General features: G+C 41.0%; 2 protein-coding genes across 2 annotated transcripts in view; one reads left to right on the top strand and one right to left on the bottom strand.

The window, feature by feature from the left end:
- LOC126270585 (glycolipid transfer protein) overlaps nucleotides 1–23,962 on the top strand; it is an 83,630-nt gene that overhangs the window by 26,489 nt on the left and 33,179 nt on the right. Inside the window, exon 4 of the mRNA XM_049974081.1 lies at nucleotides 5,580–5,698. Within this exon, the coding sequence (XP_049830038.1) occupies nucleotides 5,580–5,698 (119 nt within the window). The remainder of the gene's footprint in view (nucleotides 1–5,579; nucleotides 5,699–23,962) is intronic.
- The window catches only part of LOC126270569 (craniofacial development protein 2-like), a 120,261-nt gene that overhangs the window by 85,059 nt on the left and 11,240 nt on the right, over nucleotides 1–23,962 (bottom strand). The window lies entirely within an intron of this gene.

Raw genomic sequence — 23,962 nt, 5'->3', positions numbered from 1 at the left:
AGCAGATGGGCTCTGAATCAGGCTGACTGGGACTTGTTCTCCTCCACTGCCGCTATTGAGCCTCTCTCTAACGATGACATTGATGCAGTGGTTCAATCGGTCACCACCGGCATCGTTACTGCCGCTGAATCTGCCATTCCCCGTTCTTCTGGGTCCCCTTGACGGCAGACTGTGCCTTGGTGGTTGCCTGAGATCACTGAAGCGATTAAAGCTCACCGGCAGGCACTCCTGCGTTACAAGCGACATCCCTCAATCGAACACCTTATCGCCTTCAAACGGCTACGTGCGCCCGCCGCATTATCCTCCAACGCAAGCAGGAGTGCTGGGAGCGGTATGTGTCACTCCATCGCAGGTCTGGGCCAAGATTCGCCGCCTCTATGGCTATCGGACCCCTGTCAGCGTCCCTGCACTCTCACTGAATGGAGCAGTTTGTACTGACTCCGACGTCATTGCAAACCACTTGGCAGAGCACTTTGCTCTGAATTCTGCTTCTGCCAACTACCCCTTTGGCTTCCGCTCCATTGAAGAGCGGATAGAACGTCGGAGTCTTTCTTTTCGCACCCACCATCCTGAATTGTACAATGTTCCATTCAGTGAGTGGGAATTCCGCAGTGCCCTCGCCGCTTGTCCTGATACCGCTCCTGGCCCAAATAGAATCCACTCTCAGATGCTGAAACACCTTTCAGTGGACTGCCAGCAACGCTTCCTCGACCTTTACAACCGCATTTGGGTCGAGGGTGAGTTTCCGTCGCAATGGCGGGAAAGTCGTGTTGTCCCCATTCTGAAACCAGGAAGAACCCTTTGGAGGTGGACAGCTACCGTCCCATTAGCCTCACCAACGTTCTTTGCAAGTTGCTTGAACGGATGGTGAGCCGGCGCTTGAATTGGGTACTGGAGTCTCGGGGCCTTCTGGCTAAGTCTCATTGTGGGTTCCGTAAAGGCCGCTCTGCCACCGACAATCTGGTGAGCCTGGAGTCGGCCATCCGTACTGCCTTTGCCCGCCGTCAGCATGTGGTCGCTGTCTTTTTCGACATGTGGAAGGCGTATGATATGACATGGCGTCATCACATCCTTTCTACGCTTCATGGATGGGGCCTTCGGGGCCCTCTGCCGATCTATATCCGCAATTTTCTGTCGTATCAAACCTTCCGTGTGCACGTCGCAGCCTCATATAGTTCCTCCCAAGTCCAGGAGAACGGTGTGCCACAGGGTTCTGTTCTAAGTGTCTGTCTGTTTTTAATAGCCATTAACGGGCTCGCAGCGGCCGTGGGAAATTCTGTCTCCGCTTCCCTGTATGCTGACGACTTCTGCCTTTACTACAGCTCTATTGGCATTGCGGCTGCTGAACGTCAGCTACAGGGCGCAATCCGCAAGGTGCAGACTTGGGCTGTAGTGCATGGTTTTCAGTTTTCGGCAGCCAAGACCTGCGTTATGCATTTCTGCCAGCAACGCACTGTTCACCCGGAGCCGTGGCTTTATCTTGACGGCGAGCTTCTTACAGTGGTGGAGTCACATAGGTTTTTGGGGGTGGTTTTTGATGCCCGGTTGACTTGGCTGTCTCATATTCGGCAGCTTAAACAGGCGTGTTGGCGGCATATAAATGCTATGCAATGCCTGAGCCACACCAGATGGGGCACCGACCGATCTACTCTCCTATGGCTTTACCAGGCGTTAATCCAGTCCCGTCTGGACTATGGGAGTCTGGCTTATGGCTCAGCATCCCCATCTGCATTGCAGCTGCTGGACCCAATTCTCCACAGCGGGATACGCCTTGCCACTGGTGCCTTCCGGACCAGCCCTGTGGACAGCATACTTGTGGAGGCAGGTGTACCTCCCCTGCGGTTATGACGCCAACAATTACTGGCTGCTTATTCTGCCCATGTTTTTAGCTTGCCTGGGCATCCAAATTATCATGTCCTGTTCCCGCAGTCAGTCGTCCGTCTGCCAGAACCTCGGCCCCGGTCGGGTTGTCCGATCGCCGTACGCGTCAAACAGCTTCTCTACGGGCTTGGGTGTTTCCCTGTTCTACCTCCTTTCCAGGCCCCTCTGCGTACACCCCCATACCCCCATGGTGTGTGCCTCGCCCTTGCCTTCGGCTCGACTTGGCACAGGGCCCGAAGGACTCAGTCCCTCCGGTGGCCTTCCGACGCCACTTTTATTCCATCCTGGCCACGTATCAGGGCTCTGGCATTGTCTATACCGACGGTTCGATGGTTGCTGGTTGTGTCGGTTATGCACTAACTCTAGGGGACCATTCTGAACAACGTTCGTTGCCGGCTGGCTGCAGTGTTTACACAGCTGAGCTGGTCGCCATCTTTCGTGCCCTAGAGTATATCTGCTCCTGCTCAGGTGAGTCCTTCGTTATCTGTAGTGATTCCCTGAGCGGTTTACGAGCTCTCGACTAGTGTTTCCCTCGTTCTCATCTGGTGATGGCTATCCAGGAGTCCCTGCATACTCTTGCCTGTTGCGGCAGATCTGTGGTCTTTGTTTGGACCCCGGGCCATGTTGGGATACCCGGAAATGAAACTGTTGACTGCCTGGCGAAAGAGTCCACTAGTGCACCATCTCTGGAGATTGGCCTCCTGTCGACTGATTTGCGGGCACTATCACGCCGCAAAGTTTTCGATTTATGGGACACTGATTGGCGCAACCTGCCCGTGCCAAACAAACTCTGCCGTAGCAAGGAGACGACGACTGTGTGGCGGTCATCCATGTGAGCCAACCGCAGGGTATCAGTCGTCCTTTGTCGGCTCCGCATTGGCCACACCCGACTCACGCACAGTTATTTACTGTGTCGTGAGGATCCCCCTCTTTGTCGTTGTGGGGCGTCCTTGACGGCGGTCCATATTCTGTTGGAGTGCGCCCTTTTAACTGTGCTCAGGCAGTCTTTTGCGCTGCCTGTTTCGCTCTCTGCGCTTTTGTCTGACGACTCTTCCATAGCGGACATAGTTCTGCGTTTTATTCAGGCAGGGGGATTTTATCGCTTGATGTAAGTGTGTGAGTTTTTGTGTTGATTCTGGCCTATGGCCTATGATTTGTCTGATTTTTTTTTTTTTTCATGTGTTTCTCGTTGGTTGGCTTTTCCCTTGTTGTTTGTATGGTCGGCCAACCACCGTCACACTCTGTGTGATTTTAGTTCGTCTTGTCTGGTCTTTGTCTACGTTTCTCTTGTTCTGTGTCGTCTGTCTTATCGTCTGTTGATCGTTTTTATTCTCTGTGGGTGTTTTTAGTATTTGGAAAATGGGACCGATGACCGTAGCAGTCTGGTCCCTTTAACCTCCACAAACCAACCAACCAACCAACCATCAGAATGATGAATTCAAGCTTGCAGATGTGCATGACATTGTGTTGTACAGGTGCTGGATGTTAATTTGTGGGATGGAGTACTGTGCCTGTTGCACTTGGTCGGGCAATACAGGGACGGTTAATACTGGTTATGGATGACACAGTAGTTGTCGTCCAATGATGTCACATATGTGCTCATTTGGAGACAGATGTGGTGATCGAGCAGGCCAGGGCAATATGTTGACACTCTGTAGAGCATGGTGGGTTACAACAGTGGAATGTGGGTGGGCAATATCCTGTTGGAAAACACCACCGTGGAATGCTGTTCATGAATGGCAGCACAACAGGTTGAATCACCAGACTGACTTACAAATTTGCAATCAGAGTGCATGGAATAACCACAAGAGTGCTCCTGGTGTCATACATAATCACACTCTAGACCATAACGCCATAGGTCCAGAGTGTCTAGCATGCAAGCAAGGTTGGTTGCAGGCCCTCTGCTGGCCGCCTCCTAACCAAAACATGATCATCTCTGGCTCTGAGACAGAACCAGATTTCATTAGAAAACACAACAGACCTGCACCTTGTCCTCCAATGAGCTCTTGCTTGACACCATTGAAGTTGCAAATGGTGGTAGTTTGAGGTCAGTGGAATGTACACTACAGGGAGACTGGCTCAGAGCTGTCCTCGAAGTATCCAGTTTCTAACAGTACGTGGTGTCACTGTAGTGCCAACTGCTGCTCAGATTGCTGCTGCAGATTCAGTAGGATGCACCAGAGCTGTACACTGAACACAAAGATCCTCTCAGTAGTGCTAATGACAGTACATTGTGACCATGTGTCGCCATACCCCAGATGCAAAATTGTAGTGTGGCTAGGAACAAAATGAATCCAAATTAATCTTCATGCAGTTAATTCTCCTCCTATCCTCATAGTGGGGTAGGCAGAGCCTTTTCACCAACAGGAAGTAGAACCAGAAATATTTTGGATGTAGAATGCTGAATTCCATTTGTGGATAAAAGTTTGCAATTTTTTGAAACAAATGGTCCCAATAAATCATTGTTCAAACAGATGGTCAATCTCTGGCTGCCTTTTCTTCTTTCAGTACATTTATAATGATAATTTCTTCTGATAAGCTTTTTCAGAATATAGAACCTTTTAAATAACAGTCTCTGTTAACTTGCATGCTACAAACTCCATTAATTAGATTAGTGTTCAAACTAAACACAGTCAGTGTTAACATGCACACCAAGAATTGCTAGTGTACACACACAAATTTCACTTCAGTATTTGCTGTTAAGAGATTAAACTGACTGCAATGAACCTGTAGCATTCACAGTTAGGTTCTATTTGTCGAAGTTAAATGCCATTAATAGTTCAACTTTAGATCACTTAGCTCAAAATTCACATAAACTGAATTCGAAACTTTTTGTGATATTTCTTGTTGCAGCCTGTCAAGTAGAAAATGATTATTAATGGAGTTTAAGTTCCTAATATTATGCTAAAAATCTAATATGTGAATTCAGAGATACTCTTATCACTTCAGATGTGTAAAAACTTTGTCTTCATCATTCATTTAAAGCTTTCCTAGACTTAATGTGAATTCTAAGAAACTCCATTAAAGTTGGACGATAAATCGCCCTTTGAATGTAAATCCCAAAATCTTATATAAATCTGTATTAAATTATCAGTTACTTTTGAGCCATCACAATATTACATATTGTTTCTTGAACACCAACAATTGCCTTTACACACATACCTGGCAAACATAAATTTTAATGTTTCCAGCTTGGTATCATATACAACAACGAGTCAGAATTCAACATCTCATTTTATTAAGAAGAAATTTTAATAATCAATGTATAGGTCTCAACAACATCTTCAGGTCGGCTGTAGCCCTATGGTTCTTGTGTGTACTCTAAATAGTGCCCAGTACACCCACTGCCACATCATCAGCACAGCACCAAAACACCCTATCTGGACTTGTTTCTACAAGTTTTTCAACACAATTCATTTAAAATTTATAATACAAAATTATGGCACATGTTTATACTTTCCTTGTGTTGCTCAGCAGAACATACTAGCATTTACCACAGTTATTTCGTATAAAACAGTTTAAAAGTGGTGGAATAAATGAGAACATTGCCTAGTGTGAGTCAACTGTAATATGTCGCAGCACTGGCAGCTGTGAAACAAGTTTGAGGCATCTTTTGTGTCAACACGAAAGTCAATGCATAAACTAGGTCTAATTTGCTGGCACTATGTCAATTCCATTTTTTTCTCTCTCTTTTGCAGAAACTTACAGAGAAGTATGAAAGTAACAAAGAACGGTTCATGTACCTTAATGACATGATTCTTATAGAGAAACAAGAAAATGGCAACTATGCAACAGATGCCCTGCTTTGGCTGAGAAGGTAATACCTAATGCTACCAGCAACTTGGCAAAAGTTTATATATCATATGAGAAATAACACAATAAGCTATTTTCTGCTTTTTTCATTTCTTTTTTTTATTAATCTGTTGTTGCAGTTGTGTCCACTGATTACACTATTTCAGATTACACTCACTTTTTTAGTTCAAATCGTGACACTAAGTGAGAGTGGCAAGCCCGATTTAAAAAGTACGGGTCAGCAGGCACAACCATTCAAGATGTCCCTTTTGCTGCAACTATGCACATCCCCTGAAGGTCTCTATATTTTTAAATGTGTCACATATTGCAATACTGGATCCTCCTAAAAGTTTTAGAATCACATAGGAGAATGTAACCCTGTCAATAAGTTACAGTTGCATTATACAAGTTTTAGTTTTCTGGTATACTACAAAATCACTATCAGTGGTCTAATACAGACTTGATTTGGTATGAGGAAAAGTTAGAATGCAAAATGGCATTCTTTCAAACTAAATTTAGGAGATGGGTAAGTAGTTCAGGATGACAGAACCTAATGAAACTTTTCCAGTTGATTTATTCAGGTCAATACAAAAGAACAAGGACCATGCCTCAGTGATGCAGATAACAGTACCGTAAGTGCAACCACAACAGAGGTGTATCTGTTGAGAGACCAGACAAACGTGTGGTTTCTGAAAAGGGGCAGCAGCCTTTTCAGTAGTTGCAGGGGCAACAGTCTGGATGAGTGACAGATCTGGCGTGGAACATTAACCAAAGTAGCCTTGCTATGCTGGTACTACGAACGGCTGAAAGCAAGAGGAACTACAGCCATAATTTTTCCTGAGGGCATGCACTTTACTGTGTGGTTAAATGGTGATGGTGTCCTCTTGGGTAAAATATTATGGAGGTAAAATAGTCCCATAGTCACTCATTTCGTTCTATGGGTGGGGGACTACTCAGGAGGACATTGTTATCAGGAGAAACAAAACTGGCATTCTACGGATTGGAGTGTGGAATGTCAGCTCACTTAATTGGGCAGGTAGGTTAGAATATTTAAAAAGGGAAATGGATAGGTTAAAGTTAGATATAGTGGGAATTAGTGAAGTTTGCTGGCAGGAGGAACAACGCTTCTGGTCAGGTGAATACAGGGTTACAAATACAAATTCAAATAACAGTAATGCAGGAGTAGGTTTAATAATGAGTAAAAAATACAAACGAGGATAAGCTACTATGAACAACCTAATGAACACATTATTGTAGCCAAGATAGACACGAAGCTCACGTCTACCACAGTAGTACAAGTTAATATGCCAACTAGCTCTGCAGATGAAGAGATTGAGGAAATCTATGATGCAATAAAAGAAATTATTCAGATAGTTCAGTGAGACTGAAAATCTAATAGTCATTGGGGACTGGAATTCAACTGTAGCAAAAGGAAGAGAAGGAAAAAATAGTAGGTGAATATGGACTGGGGGTAAGGAATGAAAGAGGAATCCACTTGGTAGAATTTTGCACAGAGAATATCTTAATCATAGCTAACACTTAGTTTAGGAATCATGAAGGTTGTATACGTGGAAGAGGCCTGGGGTCACTGAAACGTTTCAGATAGATTATATCATGATAAGACAGAGATTTAGGAACCAGGTTTTAAATTGTAAGACATTTCCAGGGTCAGATGTGGATTCTGCCGAAAATTTATTGGTTATGAACTGTAGATTAAAACTGGAAAAATTAATGAATTTAAGTAGATGGGATCTGGATAAACTGAAAGAACCAGAGATTGTAGAGAGTTACAAAGAGAGCATTAGGGAATGGTTAACAAGAACAGGGGAAGGAAATACAGTAGGGGAAAAATGTGAATCTTTGAGAGATGAAATAGTGAAGACAGCAGAGGATCAAGTAGGTGAAAAGACAAGGGCTAGTAGAAATCCTTGGGTAACAGAAGACATATTGAATTTAATTGATGAAAGGAGGAAATATAAAAGTGCAGTAAATGAAGCAGGCAAAAAGGGTACAGACGTCTCAAAAATGAGAACAACAGGAAGTGCAAAATGGCTAATCAGGGGTGGCTAGAGAACAAATGCAAGGATGTAGAGACATGTATCACTAAGGATAAGATAGATATTGCCTACAGGAAAATTAAAGAGACCTTTGGAGAAAAGATAACCACCTGTATGAATATCAAGAGCTCAGATGAAAAACCAGTCTTGAGCAAAGAAGGAAAAGCAAAAAGTTTGAAGAAATATATAGAGGGTCTATACAAGGTAGATGTCCTTGAGGGCAATATTATGGAAATAAAGAGGACATGGATGAAGATAAAATGGGATATATGATACTGCATGAAGAATTTGACAGAGTGCTGAAAGACCGAAGTCAAAACAAGGCCCTAGGAGTAGACAACATTCCATTAGAATTACTGATAGCCTAGAGAGGGACAGCCATGACAAGACTCTTACATCTGATGAGCAAGATGTATGAGACCAAATACCCTCAGACTTCAAGAAGAATATAATAATTCCAATTCCAAAGAAAGCAGCTGTTGACAGATGTGAAAATTACCGAACTATCAATTTAATAAGTCATGGGTGCAAAATACTAACATGAATTGTTTACGAATGAATGGAACATCTGGTACAAGTTGGAGAAATGCAGTAATATGCGAGGCAATACTGACCCTATGACTTTTGTTAGAAGATAAGATAAGGAAAGGCAAACCTATGTTACTAGCAATAGTAGACGTAGAAAAAGCTTTCGTCAATGTTGATTGGAATACTCGCTTTCAAATTCTGAACGTGGCAAGTGTAAGACACAGGGATGGAAAGGCTGTTTACAATTTGTGCAGAAACAGATGGCAGTTATGAGAGTCGAGAAGCACGAGTGGAAATGAGACAGGGTTGTAGCCTATCCCCGATTTTATTCAGTCTGTGTACTGAGCAAGCAGTAAAGGAAACAAAAGAAAAATTTGGAGTAGGAATGAAAGTGCGTGGAGAAGAAATAAAAACTTTAAGGTTTGTTGATGAAATTGTAATTCTGTCAGAGACAGCAAAGGACCTGGAAGAACAGCTGAACGGAATGGACAGTGTCTTGAAAGGAGGATTTGAGATGAATGTCAAAAAAAGCAAAATGATGGTAATGGAATGTAGTGTAACTAAATCAAGTGATGCTGAGGGAATAAGATTAGTAAATGACACACATAAGTAGTAAATGAGTTTTGCTATCTGGGGAGCAAAATAACTGATGTTGGTCGAAGTAGAGAGGATATACAATACAGACTCCCTATGGCAAGGAAAGTGCTCCTGAAGAAGAGAATTTTGTTAACCTCGAGTGCAGATTTAAGTGTCAGGAAGTCTCTTCTGAAACTATTTGTACAGAGTGTAGCCATGTGCGGAAGTGAAACATGGACGATAAATGGTGCAGACAAGAAGAAAATAGAAGCTTTCAAAATTTGGTGCTACAGTGGAATGCTGACGATTAGATGTGTAAGTCATGTACTAATGTGGAGGTACTGAATAGAATTGGTGAGAAGAGGAATTTGTGGCACAAGGTGGCAAGAAGAAGGCATCAGTTGGTAGGACACATTCTGAGTCATCGAGGGATCACCAATTTAGTATTGGAGGGAAGTGGGGAGAGTAAAAATCATAAAGGGAGGCCAAGAGATGAATACAATAAGCAGATTCAGGAGGATGTGGGTTGCAGTAGTTATTCAGAGATGATGAGGCTTGCGCAGGATAGAGTAGCATGGAGAGCTGCATCAAACCAGCCTCTGAACTGAAGATCACAACAACAAGAAATAAAATCCTGGTGGACAGCTGGTATTGTAGTTATAGAAACATAAAAGACCGTGCAGTGTTTCCAACAGAGTTGGTATATGACATGCCATCTTTCACAAGTGATCCATCCTCCTATCAGATATGATAAGCCTGTGACAGGGCAGCAGTAGGCAGTGCTCGGTGGGTGGACTGGGCAGGTCTTTCATCTTGGTCTACCTCAGGGATATGATCGATGTGGCAAGAAGTTCAGATTAGGGGTGGCATAGGGGTGGACCAGGATGCTGTACAGATTGGGTGGGCAACAGAACATCACTTTAGGTGGAGTGGGAAGGGTCATGGATAGGGTATTCCTCATTTCAGGACATAATGAGAGATAATGAAAGCACTGACAAAGTATATGGTTCAATTGTTCTATTCCAGGGTGATGATAAAAGAACTCTTTTTTTGTAGCTGATTCTTTGGGGGATGAGAGAATGGGGGGAGGGCAATATGGCATAGGAAATCTGCCTGTGGACTAGGTTTGGTTGGTAGTGCACTACAGCTATGCCACTGTGAGTAGCTAGTTTGTATGGGAGGGATTTTTTGGTGTGGAAGGGGTGGTATCTGTTGAACTACAGGTACTGTTGGTAGTTAGTGAGTTTATTGTACACAAAGGTGTGGATGGAGCTGAAGGAGAGGTGGACGTTAGTGTCCAGGAATGTGGCATGTTTGGTTGAGGTGGTGTAGGAATGAGGACTGGTTGTCTTGGCCCTGAGCATGTGTGTGTAGTCGAGCTCGTAAAAGAATTCCTCTGAGAGCTAGCAAAGTTTCTTTCTTTAAGCGTGTGTCTATTGGCAACTTAGTGTTTCTGCTTTTCAATGAATGGTCTCCTTTAATTGAAAATTATATACAAAATACACTACTAGCTTGATGGTTGGTATATTATTCAAAGGTATTTGAACTGCAATTTTTCCAAAACTATTAGGAAGTTTGAAAAAAAAGGTCATGCACAACACTCATTTGAACAGCATTTTTAAAAAGTATTTAGAAGACCAACAATGTTTTTTTACTGGGTAGTGGTCATGGGAGGGGAATGTCAGAACTGGTACAGAACCATTTGGGAAATGATTACCAGGTAACATAATACATATAAGCTAAGCATAGGGTCTAGCAGCATCACCAGTGGTTTAGGCTCTTTGGGGAAGAATCTGGTAACAGTTAGAACCATAATCTTAATTATACAATTGAGGGTGGCTGGGAATACCTTACAGTTGAGGATAGTCATATCACTCTTTAAACAGTGTGGTAAGACCTGGATGAAGTGTCCTGTAGAATATATTAATGTAGAACATAGAAAATGCTCTAATAGGAGACAGATGTTCACACATATGAGGTAATCCGAAAAGTAAGTTCTCCTATTTTTTATAAGTACAGATCTCTATCTGTGTGCAGTTGGTCACACTGTTATGAAGAGTGCTTCACGCGCTGTGTGTAAACATGCGCACACCATGCTAAGGTGCTCAGTCTTGGCTTGGCAGCCATTGAGAATGGAGCTCCTGTTGGATGTTACCCCCAAGTGTGAATTGTGCGCAGTCATTTGGTTTTTGAATGCAAAGGGCACTGCGCTGATTGAAATCCATCACCAATTGACAGAAGTATATGGTGGGTCATGCATGGATGTCAAAATCGTTCACAAGTGGTGTAGAGAAGTTGCAGCTGGTCGGACCGAAATTCACGACGAACAAAGGAGTAGGAGATCATCAATTTCGGAGGAGACAGTGTTGAAAGTTGAGCAAAGCACGTGTAAAGGTAGGCGGATCACCCTGGATGATCTCTGCACGTAGGTTCCTGAAGTTTCCCAAAGCACTGCTCTCAGAATTTTAACAGAAACATTAAACTACTGGAAGGTGTGCGCAAGATGGGTTGCCACGCATGCTGACTGAGGACCGCATGCGGCAACGAGTTGACACTTCCGACGCATTTCTTCACCGCCTTGCAGTCGAACAGGACAACTTACTGGACTCAGTTGTCGTACCACTTTACACCTGAGACCAAGCAACAATCACTCCAGTGGCGGCATCCTTCTTCACCAATGCAGCGAAAATTCAAACAAACACAGTCTGCCAGAAAGTCATGACAACCGTTTCTTGGGATTGGGAAGGGGTATTGTTGGTCGACTTTATGCCTACTGGAACCACAATTAACGCTGACAGGTACTGTGAGACTCAGAAAAAACTCAAACGAGCAATTCAGAACCAGAGAAGAGGAATGTTGAGCAAGGGCATACACATTCTCCATCACAGCGCTTGCCCACACATTGCTCGGCAAACTGTTGCTCTCTTGCAACAGTTTCAGTGGAACAAAATTACCCACCCACACTATAGTCCTGACTTGGCACCCAGTGACTATCACCTGTTCCCTAGGTTAAAAGAACATTTGGCCGGAAAGCGATTCAGCTCCGATGAAGAGATCCATAACTTTCTGAACAGCATGATGGTGAGTTGGTATGACATGGGCATACAAAAACTGCCACAGCGTCTACAGAAATGAATCGACAGAAATATAGCTAAATGTTCAAGGTGTAAACTGATGTGGACCATTGTAGAAATAAACAGGTCTATGTACTTATAAAAAAAATAGGAGACCTTACTTTTAGGATTACCCTCGTAGGTGTGACTGGTGCATGATGCTTCACTTAGCATCTGAATGGTTCCAGTAAGAGGCTACTTGCACTTCTAATTGTTGAATCATCAGTCTTCTGACCAAATGGTTCATTATGGCCTCTGATGATTATCGTCTCTTCTACCAGCATCTTCATCTCAGAGTAGCGCTTGCACCTTATATCCTCAATTATTTGTGGGATGTATTCCAATCTCTGTCTTCCCCTGCAGTTCTATGCTCTTCAGCTTCCTCTAGTATCATGGAAGTTATTCCCTGATGTCATGACACGTGTCCATTTATTCTGTCCCCACTTCCTATTAGTGTTTACCACATGCTCCTCTCTTTACTAATTCTAAAGAGAACAACTTCATTTCTAATCTGACCAGACCACTTAATTTTCAATATACTTCTATAGCACCACATTTCAAACACTTAAGATTCCCTCCTTTTCCAGTTTTCTCAGAGTCCACAATTCACTACCATTTATTGGTTTGTTTCAAAAATACATTCTCACAAGTTTCTTTCATAGGTTATGATCAATGTTTGGTACCGGCCATCTTCTCTTGGCCAGGAATGCCCTCTGTCACCTGTGCTTCCTGTTGTTTGTTGTCCAGTTTGCTTCATCTATTATGTTTTATTTCATTTCCAAGGTAACAGAATTCCATAACTTCATCTACTTCCAGGTCCCCCACTTTGTGTTAAGTTTATCACTAATCTGATTTCTACTATTCCTCTTTAGTATTTTCTCAATTTACTCTCAATCCATACTCTTGTGTTCTTTCCTTTCAACATATGCTGAATTCTTCTTCACTTCTATCAAGGATAGTAATGTCATCAGTGAATCTTATCATTGATATCCTTTCAATCTGAATTTTAATCCCTCTTTTGAACCTATCTTTTATTTCCACCACTGCTCCTCTAATACAGAGAATGAACAATAGGGTCAAAAGACTACACCTGTCTTCCACCCTTTTTAATCTGAGCTTCATTCTTTCTCTTCCATTCCTACTGTTCTTTCTGGGTTCTTGTACAAATTACATATTATTTGTCTTTCCCTATAATTTACTGCTGTTTTTCTCAGAATTTTGAACATCTTGTGCAATTTTAGATTGTAGACAGCTTTTCCAGGTAAACAGATCATATGAATGTGTCTTGATCTTCCTTGCTTCTTACTTCCATTATCAGTCACAAAGTTGACTGCCTCTCTGGTGCCCTTACCTTTTCGAAAGGCAAACTGACTGTCATTTAACAGAGCCTCAGTTTCCTTTTCAATTCTTCTGTATATTATTCTTATCAGCAATTTAGACACATGAACTGTTAAGCTGATAGTTCTTGCACTTATCTGTCTTTGCTATATTTGAAATTGTGTGGATGAAATTTTTCTAATGTGTTTAAAGACTCATAGATCATATGCACCAACTTGAGCAGTTGCCTGGTTGCCATATATTCCAACAATTTCAGAAATTCTGAAGGAATGTTGTCTATTGTGTCTACCATATTTTATCTTAAGTCTTCTAAAGCTCCAATAAACTCTTCCCCTTTTTTCTCCCTCTCCCTCTTCTACAACTAATTACTGTAATTGCTGACAGATGATAAAATTAGTAAGTATTATCAGTGTAATATGTGCTGCTTATTTTTGCACTTCCGGTTGTTTTACTGTGATTAACAAAAAACAACAACAACAACAACAATAATAATAATAATAATAATAATAATAATAATTGTCCCAATTGTAACTGAAGTGTACCTTTATCATTGCACACAACATTCTCTTGATGTGTTAAATATTGGATCTTAATGTCCACTACAGTATATTTGTGCAACAGTGAAGTTGTAATAATGGTCTTTCAAGTCATAATTATAAGGAAGAAGTTTTTTAAACATGCAGCTATTATAATAACTTGACAAATTCTGGCTCACCTAACTTTCCACAGTAAATTTACAGTTTTGTCTTATTGCCAACAAAGGTGGAATTACAGCCAGAGTGAGACGCTTTTCACAACTTCAATAATTTGGTATTTAATTGTACGTATCAAGTTTTTACAACTCGTGTAAGTTTCCTTCTCCTGTAAGTTTCCGTCTACACATTACATCGGAGTAAGTGTCAAAATATTAAGTATTCTACTTCTATAGAAATTATCTTTCACATATCTTTCTTCAGACATTTTTTCTACTTAACGAGTACTATGCGCAACTGTCTTAAAACATTTTTCAAACGACTGTTTAAAGAATATGTATATTTGAATATTATCTCCAGAAATTTAGTTGCTCAAGTGTATATCTGCATAGTACACGAAATATTATATAATGCCTGTGAGAGAAACCTTCCTCTGCTGCACCTTCCACCCCCAGCTGTAAGTGAAGGAATGATATGTTGATGTGTTATAGTTGACCCCCATAAATTATGCAGGATATTGTTGAAAATGAAAGCTAATGTTTAGAATGACTCATTTTGTAGTCTATGAAACATTATAACACCTATGAGAGAAAATTATCGTTGCTGTGGGTCAGCTCTAAGTGAAGGAACAGTATCCCCATGAAAAAGTAAGATACTTGTGTTTCTCTGTTGGGTAGCAGCAGCAGAATTGTTTAAAAAATAAAGGTTCATAATGGATTGGATTAGATGATATTAGATTAGATTAGAATTTGTTCCATAGATCAGGAATACAACACTTCGTAATGATGTGGAACATGTCAGGTTAATAAAAGGTGTCTATACAAAATATTGCATTACACAAAATATTACATGACACTTTTTTGTGGGGGTTGGGGAAATTACCCACTTACTATATACAAAAATTCATCTAATGAGTAGGAGGAGTTGCCATTAAGAAATTCTTTTAATTTCCTTTTAAGTGCTATAAGGCTATCTGTCAGACTTTTGATGCTATCCGGTAAGTGACCAAAGACTTTTGTGGCAGTACAATTTACCCCCTTCTGAGCCAAAGTTAAATTTAATCTTGAGTAGTGAAGATCATCCTTTCTCCTCGTGTTGTAGCGAAGTACACTGCTATTAATTTTGAACTTGTTCGGATTGTTAATAACAAATTTCATAAGTGAATATATATATATATTGTGAGGCTACATTGAAGATCTCTAGCTCTTTAAATAAGTGTCTGCAGGATGATCTTGGATGAGCTCCAGCAAGTATTCTGATTACACGCTTTTGTGCAATGAACACTCTTTTACTCAATGATGAGTTACCCCAGAATATGATGCCATGTGAAAGCAGAGAATAAAAATAGGCGTGGTAAGCTAATTTATGAGATGTATATCACCAAAATTTGCAATGACCCTAATAGCATAAGTAGCTGAACTCAAAAACGTTTCAGCAGATCTTCAGTGTGTTTTTTCCAGTTCAACCCCTCATCATTGCATACACCAAGAAATTTTGAATATTCTACCTTAGCTACCGATTTCTGACCGAAGTACATATTTTTAATGGTGTCATTCCAGTGACTATGTGGAACTGCATGTACTGTGTTTTGTCAAAGTTTAATGAGAGCCCATTTGCAGAGAACCACTTAATGATTTTCTGAAAAAAATCGTTTACAATTTCACCACTTAATTCTTGTTGGGTGTGATAGCTATACTTGTATCATCGGCAGAAAGTACCAGCTTTGCATCTTCATGAATATAGAATAGCAAGTCATTATATATATTAAGAACAGAAGAGGACCCAAGACCGAACCTTGCAACACCCCATTCTTGATTGTTCCCCAGTTTGAGAAATCACCAGTTTTTTTGCATATTATGTGAACTGCTTATTTCAACTTTCTGCATTCTTCCAGTTAGGTATGATTTAAACCATTTGAGTGTTGTACCATTCATACCACAGTACTTGAGCTTATCTAGAAGTTTTCCATGATTTACGCAATCAAAAGCCTTTGAGAGATCACAAAAAATCCCAACGGGTGACCTCCGGTTACTCAGAGTATTTAATATTTCATTAGTGAAAGTATATATAGAATTTTCCGTTGAAAAACCTTTCTGGAAACCAAAGTGACATTTAGTCAAAACTTTATTTTTACAAAGGTGTGGAGCTACTCTACAAACCATTACTTTTTCAAGAATTTTGGATAAGGCAGTCAGAAGAGAGATTGGGCAGTAGTTGTTGGCATCAGACATTGTTGTTGTTGTTGTTGTTGTTGTTGTTGTCTTCAGTCCTGAGGCTGGTTTGATGCAGCTCTCTTAGCTACTCTACCCTGTGCAAGCTTCATCATCTCCCAGCACCTACTGCAACCTACATCCTTCTTAAACTGCATTGTGTATTCATCTCTTGGTCTCCCTCTACGATTTTTACCCTCCACGCTGCCCTCCAACACTAAACTGGTGATCCCTTGATGCCTCAGAACATGTCCTACCAACCGATCCCTTCTTCTAGTCAAGTTGTGCCACAAACTTCTCTTCTTCCCAATCCTATTCAATACTTCCTCATTAGTTATGTGATTTACCCATCTAATATTCAGCATTCTTCTGTAGCACCACATTTCGAAAGCTACTATTCTCTTCTTGTACAAACTATCATCCATGTTTCACTTCCATACATGGCTACACTCCATACACATACTTTCAGAAACGACTTCCTGACACTTAAACCTATACTCGATGTTAACAAATTTCTCTTCTTCAGAAATGCTTTCCTTGCCATTGCCAGTCTACATTTTATATCCTCTCTACTTCGACCATCATCAGTTATTTTGCTCCCCAAATAGCAAAACTCATCTACTACTTTAAGTGTCTCATTTCCTAATCTAATTCCCTAAGCATCACCCAACTTAATTTGACTACATTCCATTATCCTTGTTTTGCTTTTGTTAATGTTCATCTTATATCCTCCTTTCAAGACACTATCAATTCCGCTCAACTGCTCTTCCAAGTCCTTTGCCGTCTCTGACAGAACTACAATGTCATCGGCGAACCTCAAAGTTTTTATTTCTACTCCATGGATTTTAATACCTACTCCGAATTTTTCTTTTGTTTCCTTCACTGCTTGCTCAATATAGAGATTGAATAACATCGGGGAGAGGCTACAACCCTGCCTCACTCCCTTCCCAACCACTGCTTCCCTTTAATGTCCCTTGACTCTTATAACTGCCATCTGGTTTCTGTACAAATTGTAAATAGCCTTTCGCTCCCTGTATTTTACCCCTGCCACCTTTAGAATTTGAAAGAGAGTATTCCAGTCAACATTGTCCAAAGCTTTCTCTAAGTCTACAAATGCTAGGAATGTAGGTTTGCCTTTCCTTAATGTAGCTTCTAAGATAAGTCGTAGGGTCTGTATTGCCTCAAGTGTTCCGATATTTCTACGGAATCCAAACTGATCTTCCTCGAGGTCGGCTTCTACCAGTTTTTCCATTCGTCTGTATAGAATTCATGTCAGTATTTTGCAGCCGTGACTTATTAAACTGATAGTTCGGTAATTTTCACATCTATCAACACCTGCTTTCTTTGGGATTGGAATTATTATATTCTTCTTGAAGTTTGAGGGTATTTCGCCTGTCTCATACATCTTGCTCACCAGATGGTAGAGTTTTGTCAGGACTGGCTCTCCCAAGGCTGTCAGTAGTTCTAATGGAATGTTGTCTACTCCTGGAGCTTTGTTGTGACTCAAGTCTCTGAGTGCTTTGTCAAACTCTTCACGCATTATCATATCTCCCATTTCATCTTCATCTACATCCTCTTCCATTTCCATAATATTGTCCTCAAGTACATCACCCTTGTATAGACCCTCTATATACTTTTTCCACCTTTCTGATTTCCCTTCTTTGCTTAGAACTGGGTTTTCATCTGAGCTCTTGATATTCATACAAGTGGTTCTCTTTTCTTCAAAGGTCTCTTTAAATTTCCTGTATGCAATATCTATCTTACCCGTAGTAAGATAAACCTCTACATCCTTACATTTGTCCTGTAGCCATCCCTGCTTAGCCATTTTGCACTTCCTGTCGATCTCATTTTTGAGACGTTTGTATTCCTTTTTGCGTGCTTCATTTACTGCATTTTTATATTTTCTCCTTTCATCAATTAAATTCAATATTTCTTCTGTTACTCAAGGTTTTCTACTAGCCCTCATCTTTTTACCTACTTGATCCTCTGGTGCCTTCACTACTTCATCCCTTAAAGCTACCCATTCTTCTTCTACTGTATTTATATCCCCCATTCTTGCCAACTGTTCCCTTATGCTCTCCCTGAAACTCTGTAGAACCTCTGGTTTAGTCAGTTTATCCAGGTGCCATCTCCTTAAATTCCCACCTTTTTGCAGTTTTTTTCAGTTTGAATCTACAGTTCATAACCAATAGATTGTGGTCAGACGTATCCCCTTTTTTATGCAGTGGTTTAACAATGGCATACTTCTGTCTGCTTCAGAGAGCTATTACATATGTGGCCAAGAATCCCACTTATCTCTTGGGAACAAGCTTTTACTATCCTGCTGGAAATGCCATCAATTCCATGTGAGCTTTTATTCTCAAGAGAGTTTATCATTTTCCTAATTTCAGGAGGAGAGATGGGTGGAATGGTATCAAACGGTGTGGGCAAGGTCTCTTCCATTAACTGCCTTGCTTCTTCCAATGAACATTTAGATCCTATTTTCTCTACAACATTTAAAAAATTATTATTCAAAAGGTTTTCGACTTCCAACTTGTTTGTCAAGTTTCCGTTCGCCTTGGTAATGCCGTCATCCTGTACTCTTGGTTGCCCTGTCTCCCTTGTAATAATATTCCAAATTATTTTGTTTTGTTATCAGAGGTATTAATCTCAGACATGATGCACATGCTTCTGGTCTTCCTTTCTTAATGTAGTACAGTAGTTTTAATAATATTTGGTGTTTTTGGGTCATTACTCTTTCTTGTTGTTAGATACTGTTCCCTTTTGTGGTTGCAAGATATTTTTATTCCTTTAGTAAGCCAAGGTTTTTTTGCATGGTTTCTTATAATCGTATTTAATTACTTTCTTGGCAAAACAGTTTTCAAAATCTCTTACAAGTGTATCATGAAATAAGTTATATTTTAAATTAGCATTGGGTTCCTTGTACACCTCATCCCAGTCTAACTGCTGAAGATTTTCTCTGAAATTTCTAATTGTTGAGTCATTAATTGAATGCACAACTTTGGATGGTAGTTTTGAATTACTGAATGGAGCTATGTCATATACTGTTGATGCAAACCATGATCAGAAAGGCCATTCTCAACAAGACAAGAATTTATGTTTTTAAACTTATCTTGGTCTATAAAAGTGTTATGTGCTGCTGTCCTTTACTACCTGAGTGGGCAAATTAATGACAGATGTCAAATTGAAAGAACCGAGCAAGACTTCCAGGTCATTCTTCCTATTACACTCTTTCAGTGAATCAACATTGAAGTCCCCACAAATAATAATTTGCTTTCCCCTATCTGACAGATAGCTCAATAAGGCATCAAAGTTTCCTGAAGGAGACCTACATACTGTTACAATTATAAAAGAGCCCTCCTTCAGTTTAAGTTGACATGCACATGCTTCTATATGTTGCTCTAGACAAAACTTGTTTTGTATCTAAGCTTTTTACACAGTGGAAGTGTAATTGCTCTTATATTTCTCACACTGAAAGTGATAAACCACTCTGCCAATACGTCTCAATGTGCATCCAACCTGATTACTTCCTCCAATTGAGACAATTAGAGAAAATGTACTTAAAGTACAGTATAACCCCACTTTTATATTCCCAGAATTAACGTTTCCCCACCATTTGTGACAATTCTTATCACTCCCGTAAAATTTCCTATGCTCACAATGTTAATGTGCACCCAATTTTGCATTAACATATCTATAATTTTTCCATGACCTACACTTTATGAAACAATGTTCGTGGAGGAAAAAACTGATGTAATTAATATAAAATGATGCAGGCATGACATTGGCCTTTTAAACAGTGTATAGAAATATCATGTGGTTAAGTTTTTTGAAACCAGGGCATTCTATTCAAAGAACCTGAATCTGTAAAAGTTGGAACAATCTCTGCTTGGTGTAATGGAGTGACTCACTATGTCTACATACGCCACATTTTCCAAAAGATTAAAATCAAATTTTGGAAACCATTTTTTGCTATCATGTTTACATGTCCAGGTCTGAAGCGGATTTGCTAACCCAGTTAGTTATGACATCTGGAAAATAGCTGTTCCAGTTTTTATTTAGTCAGCACAATCGTTATTTCTCTTCAGTTAAATGTTAAAGGTAGACAGTTTCATGCTCAGTGCAATAATTCTTCTTCACCTTCAATGCACAGTAAGTCATCCCGTCCATATAAGTAGACATTTTGATAACAAAGATATGGACTGACAATCCAAGTACGTTTCAAAAATTGCTGTGCATTTACGTGGGAGCAAAGATCAATTGTGGATGTGGAAAGCAGGCAGCTAGGAACAGATTTCCAGAATCGATTTTGGTGTGCTTACATAAGCAACCAGAAACAGTATTGTGAATTCGGAATACTAAGTTCGCTCACAACAGTTTTCAGTCTACTGTGCATGCACAACTTTGTGATTGTTGCGCTCATCTTGTCAGTTCGAAAGGACATTTCATGTGTTTCATTGTTTGACCACTTGTAGTGCTGGTTGACACTTTTGTGTCACTCAGATGTTTCCAGTTTAAATAACGAAACGCTGCCCCGGTTAAGTAGTTTTTCATGCTTACCAAAATGCGTTTTGAGAAATTATTCTCGTTGCCAAGTGCAAATATTTACGTATGTATTTCTTGTGTGTGTGTGTGTGTGTGTGTGTGTGTGTGTGTGTGTGTGTGTGTGTGTGTGTGTGTGTGTGTGTGAAGGAGGGGGCACAGTACCTTTAAAATCTTGGAAAGCATCATGGTAAGCATGAAAAATATGTATGTTTCATTATTTAAATTATGAATGACACAATTTCATGCTTTCCAAAGACATCAATTGTGATGAATTAAACTAAGTCAAACAGTTCTACTTCCCAGACAGTTTATCCAGTTCCAGTTACATAGTAGAAAATTAGGATAACCATTATTGGATACTAGCCTAGTCCGTAACAAGTATTTTGATGCCTTTTACGCACACATATCATAAATAGTGTATACGAAACTGCAAGGGGGGGGGGGGCATCTACATGTGAAGTTTACCGGTTACAAAGTTATTACAACATTTTATATTGTCCTGAATTTTATATCACTTTTTTAAAGTCCATTGAAAAATGTAACAGCAGGGTTTCACTGTATACAGAAAAGTAGGAGTGGAGTAATGTCCTACCAAAAACAAAACATGAAGAAATATGACAATTTGAGGCCTTGTAGGCTCAAGTCCTACCATGGTCACCAAAAGTGTAATTTACCAGTTGGATTTGATGTACTTGATTCAGTGGAGATTCAATATTGTTCTGCTTTTACTTTAACTGTTACTTTGGATGTAGTGGTAGTAGACTTTGTCTCCTCAATGTCCTCCTCTTGCTGGAAGGAACTATAATACAGCAACTTCTACTTTTCTTGAGTAATTATGTGGACATCCTCCACAGTCATGTGCACTAACCTTCAGATGACATCAAACATCTATTCAGAGTCCACCAACTTGAAAACAATGACAGGCAACTTTATATGCAGAATGATGCATCCAGAGCAACACTTCAGTTCATAGTTCATTTGTTCATATTCAGCATAACCATTGGCAGCATTTTTTGTATGTACCCAGAGGACGTCACACTTCTCCATTTTAAGTGGGCAATGCAAGGACCTCATATATACTTCCATGCAAGCGCTTCCTCTCCTGAAGTTACTGCTATTGCCATCTCATCTTGAAGACATTGTTCCTCAGCATGGTTTTCCATCCACATATAAAACAATAAATTCACACAACAGCCTCTCTAAAAATAACTTGTTTTATAATTTCTCATTCATGAGTATCATTTGTTGGTAAGAAGAAGATGAAGGATTCTGATTGTATGTAAAGTGGCACCAAAGTTAGTGCTAGTCCCTAGCAAATGAGACAGGAACTGAAACTCAGGTAGCAAAGCAAAATCTGAATTGCTTAACTTCATTTTCAAATGCTCGTGTCAGTGGTGTTGAAAAACAGCTGAAATCATTAAAACTGAACAAAGCTCCTGGGCATATGGAATCCCTATCAGATTTTATACTGAATTTTCTTTCGAGTTAGCTCCTATTCTAACCATAGTCTATTGTGTATACCTTGAACAAAAAGCCATGCCCAACTCTTGAAAAAAAAAAAGAAAAGCGCAGGTCACACAGAGACGATGGCAATCGTGGGGGATTTCCTCACAATCAGTCAATCATCTTCCCACTCAGTGTCTACAAAACACAAATGTAATGAGACTAATGATTCATAGACCCTTCCCGCTGCACCATGGTTCCTCGTGGTGTCATGTACTGAAGACGGTCAGTCTTTCGCCACGGTAAATCTGTTTATTATTCAGAAAGGTGGGGTGCAATTGCTGGCCCTGTGAAATCCTGCTACCACTTACAGAATGGCACTTTGCTTTTGGAGACCAGTTCTGATGCTCAGCACAATAACTGCTTGCTGCCTTGCTTCTCCACAGTTATCGTGTTTGTGTCGAGGCCCATAAGAACTTTGAATTATTCCCGTGGTATAATTTACACCAGGCTTCTTGACGGTCTAATTGAGCCCAGAATCCAGTCTTACCTCTCTAATCACAGTGTCATTGCCATCCGTCATGTATTGAAAAGGTTGATTCCTCCCTAATGCCCACCCACACTCTCTTTCTCACCTTTAATAGATTGGTGCTTCCATTCAAGCTCAAAGCAGGCTATGAAATTATCACAGTCCAGTTGTACATTTCGAATCCAATGCGCTACCTGTGTCATCATTTCAACCACACTAGAACATCTTCTCGACACCCAGCCACATGTGTCACCTGTGGTAGGGATGTGCACAAGGACAATTGTCGACCTCCTTCTTCCCACTGTATCAACTGCAATGGTGGCTGTGCCGCCTCCTCTCGGGATTGTCCTGTGTATCTTGATGAGCAGGCTGTTAAAGAGATCCAGGTAAAGGAAAAGGTGCCGTACCCAGTCGCTTGCAAGTTACTGGCTAGTCAAGCCCTGCGTTCTCCCATCTGGTAGCTGTAGTTGTGTTCGTGTTACCCCTTGCTTCGTGAACGCCATGGCCATGCAGACATGTGACCTAATATTCAGCTCTGAGGTTGTGAAATCACCCAGTGTCAAGGTAGCCATCACCATCCTCCGTCCAGCTGTCAAGCCGTCAAACTCCCGCCTTAAGAGGCACAGCCACCAGCTACACAACCGGTAGGCAGGAAAGGACAGAATGAGTAGTCCCATGAAGACTTCCTCTGTCCCTCCAGCCAAACACCACCCTAGTCTTCCTCTAACTGGATGGGCTCGAAGAAGTCCACCAAAGGCAAACGGTCTCCTCCTTTGCCAATTTGAAGATCCTCTTCAACAGTATCACCACATGGCACCCTAGCCCGGCCACCCTCTGTATTGCTGGTGCGCACCACCAACCGTTTTTCAGCGTTGGACTCCACAGACCGACCGCACAAGCATGCTGATGCTTGTTTGGACCCCATGGACCAGGATCCTCCTGCTTCTGTGCCCTTTAGTAGCGACTCTACACCGACCCTCACTCGGCGGCCGCTAAGTTGACAGCCCTACATCTGTTCCTCTTCATGACAGTGTTCCAATGTAACGTTCGCGGCCTTCGGTCCAAGGAAGAGGATTTATGGCTGCTTTTAGCATTGCAGCATCCCCTTGTAATCTGCCTTCAGGAAATGAAATTGTGCCCTTGCGACTGTTTTGAGCTTTCACATTACTTTGTGATTCGTTTTGACCTTCCCCCTGAGGCCTGCATTCCATCTCATGGGGGCGTCATGCTGCTCATACAGGATGACATCCATAGTCAC

Source organism: Schistocerca gregaria, chromosome 1, assembly GCF_023897955.1.
Source record: "Schistocerca gregaria isolate iqSchGreg1 chromosome 1, iqSchGreg1.2, whole genome shotgun sequence".
NCBI lineage: Eukaryota > Metazoa > Arthropoda > Insecta > Orthoptera > Acrididae > Schistocerca > Schistocerca gregaria.
The sequence above is the reverse complement of the archived record's forward strand: the minus strand, read 5'-3'. Positions and strand labels throughout refer to the sequence as shown.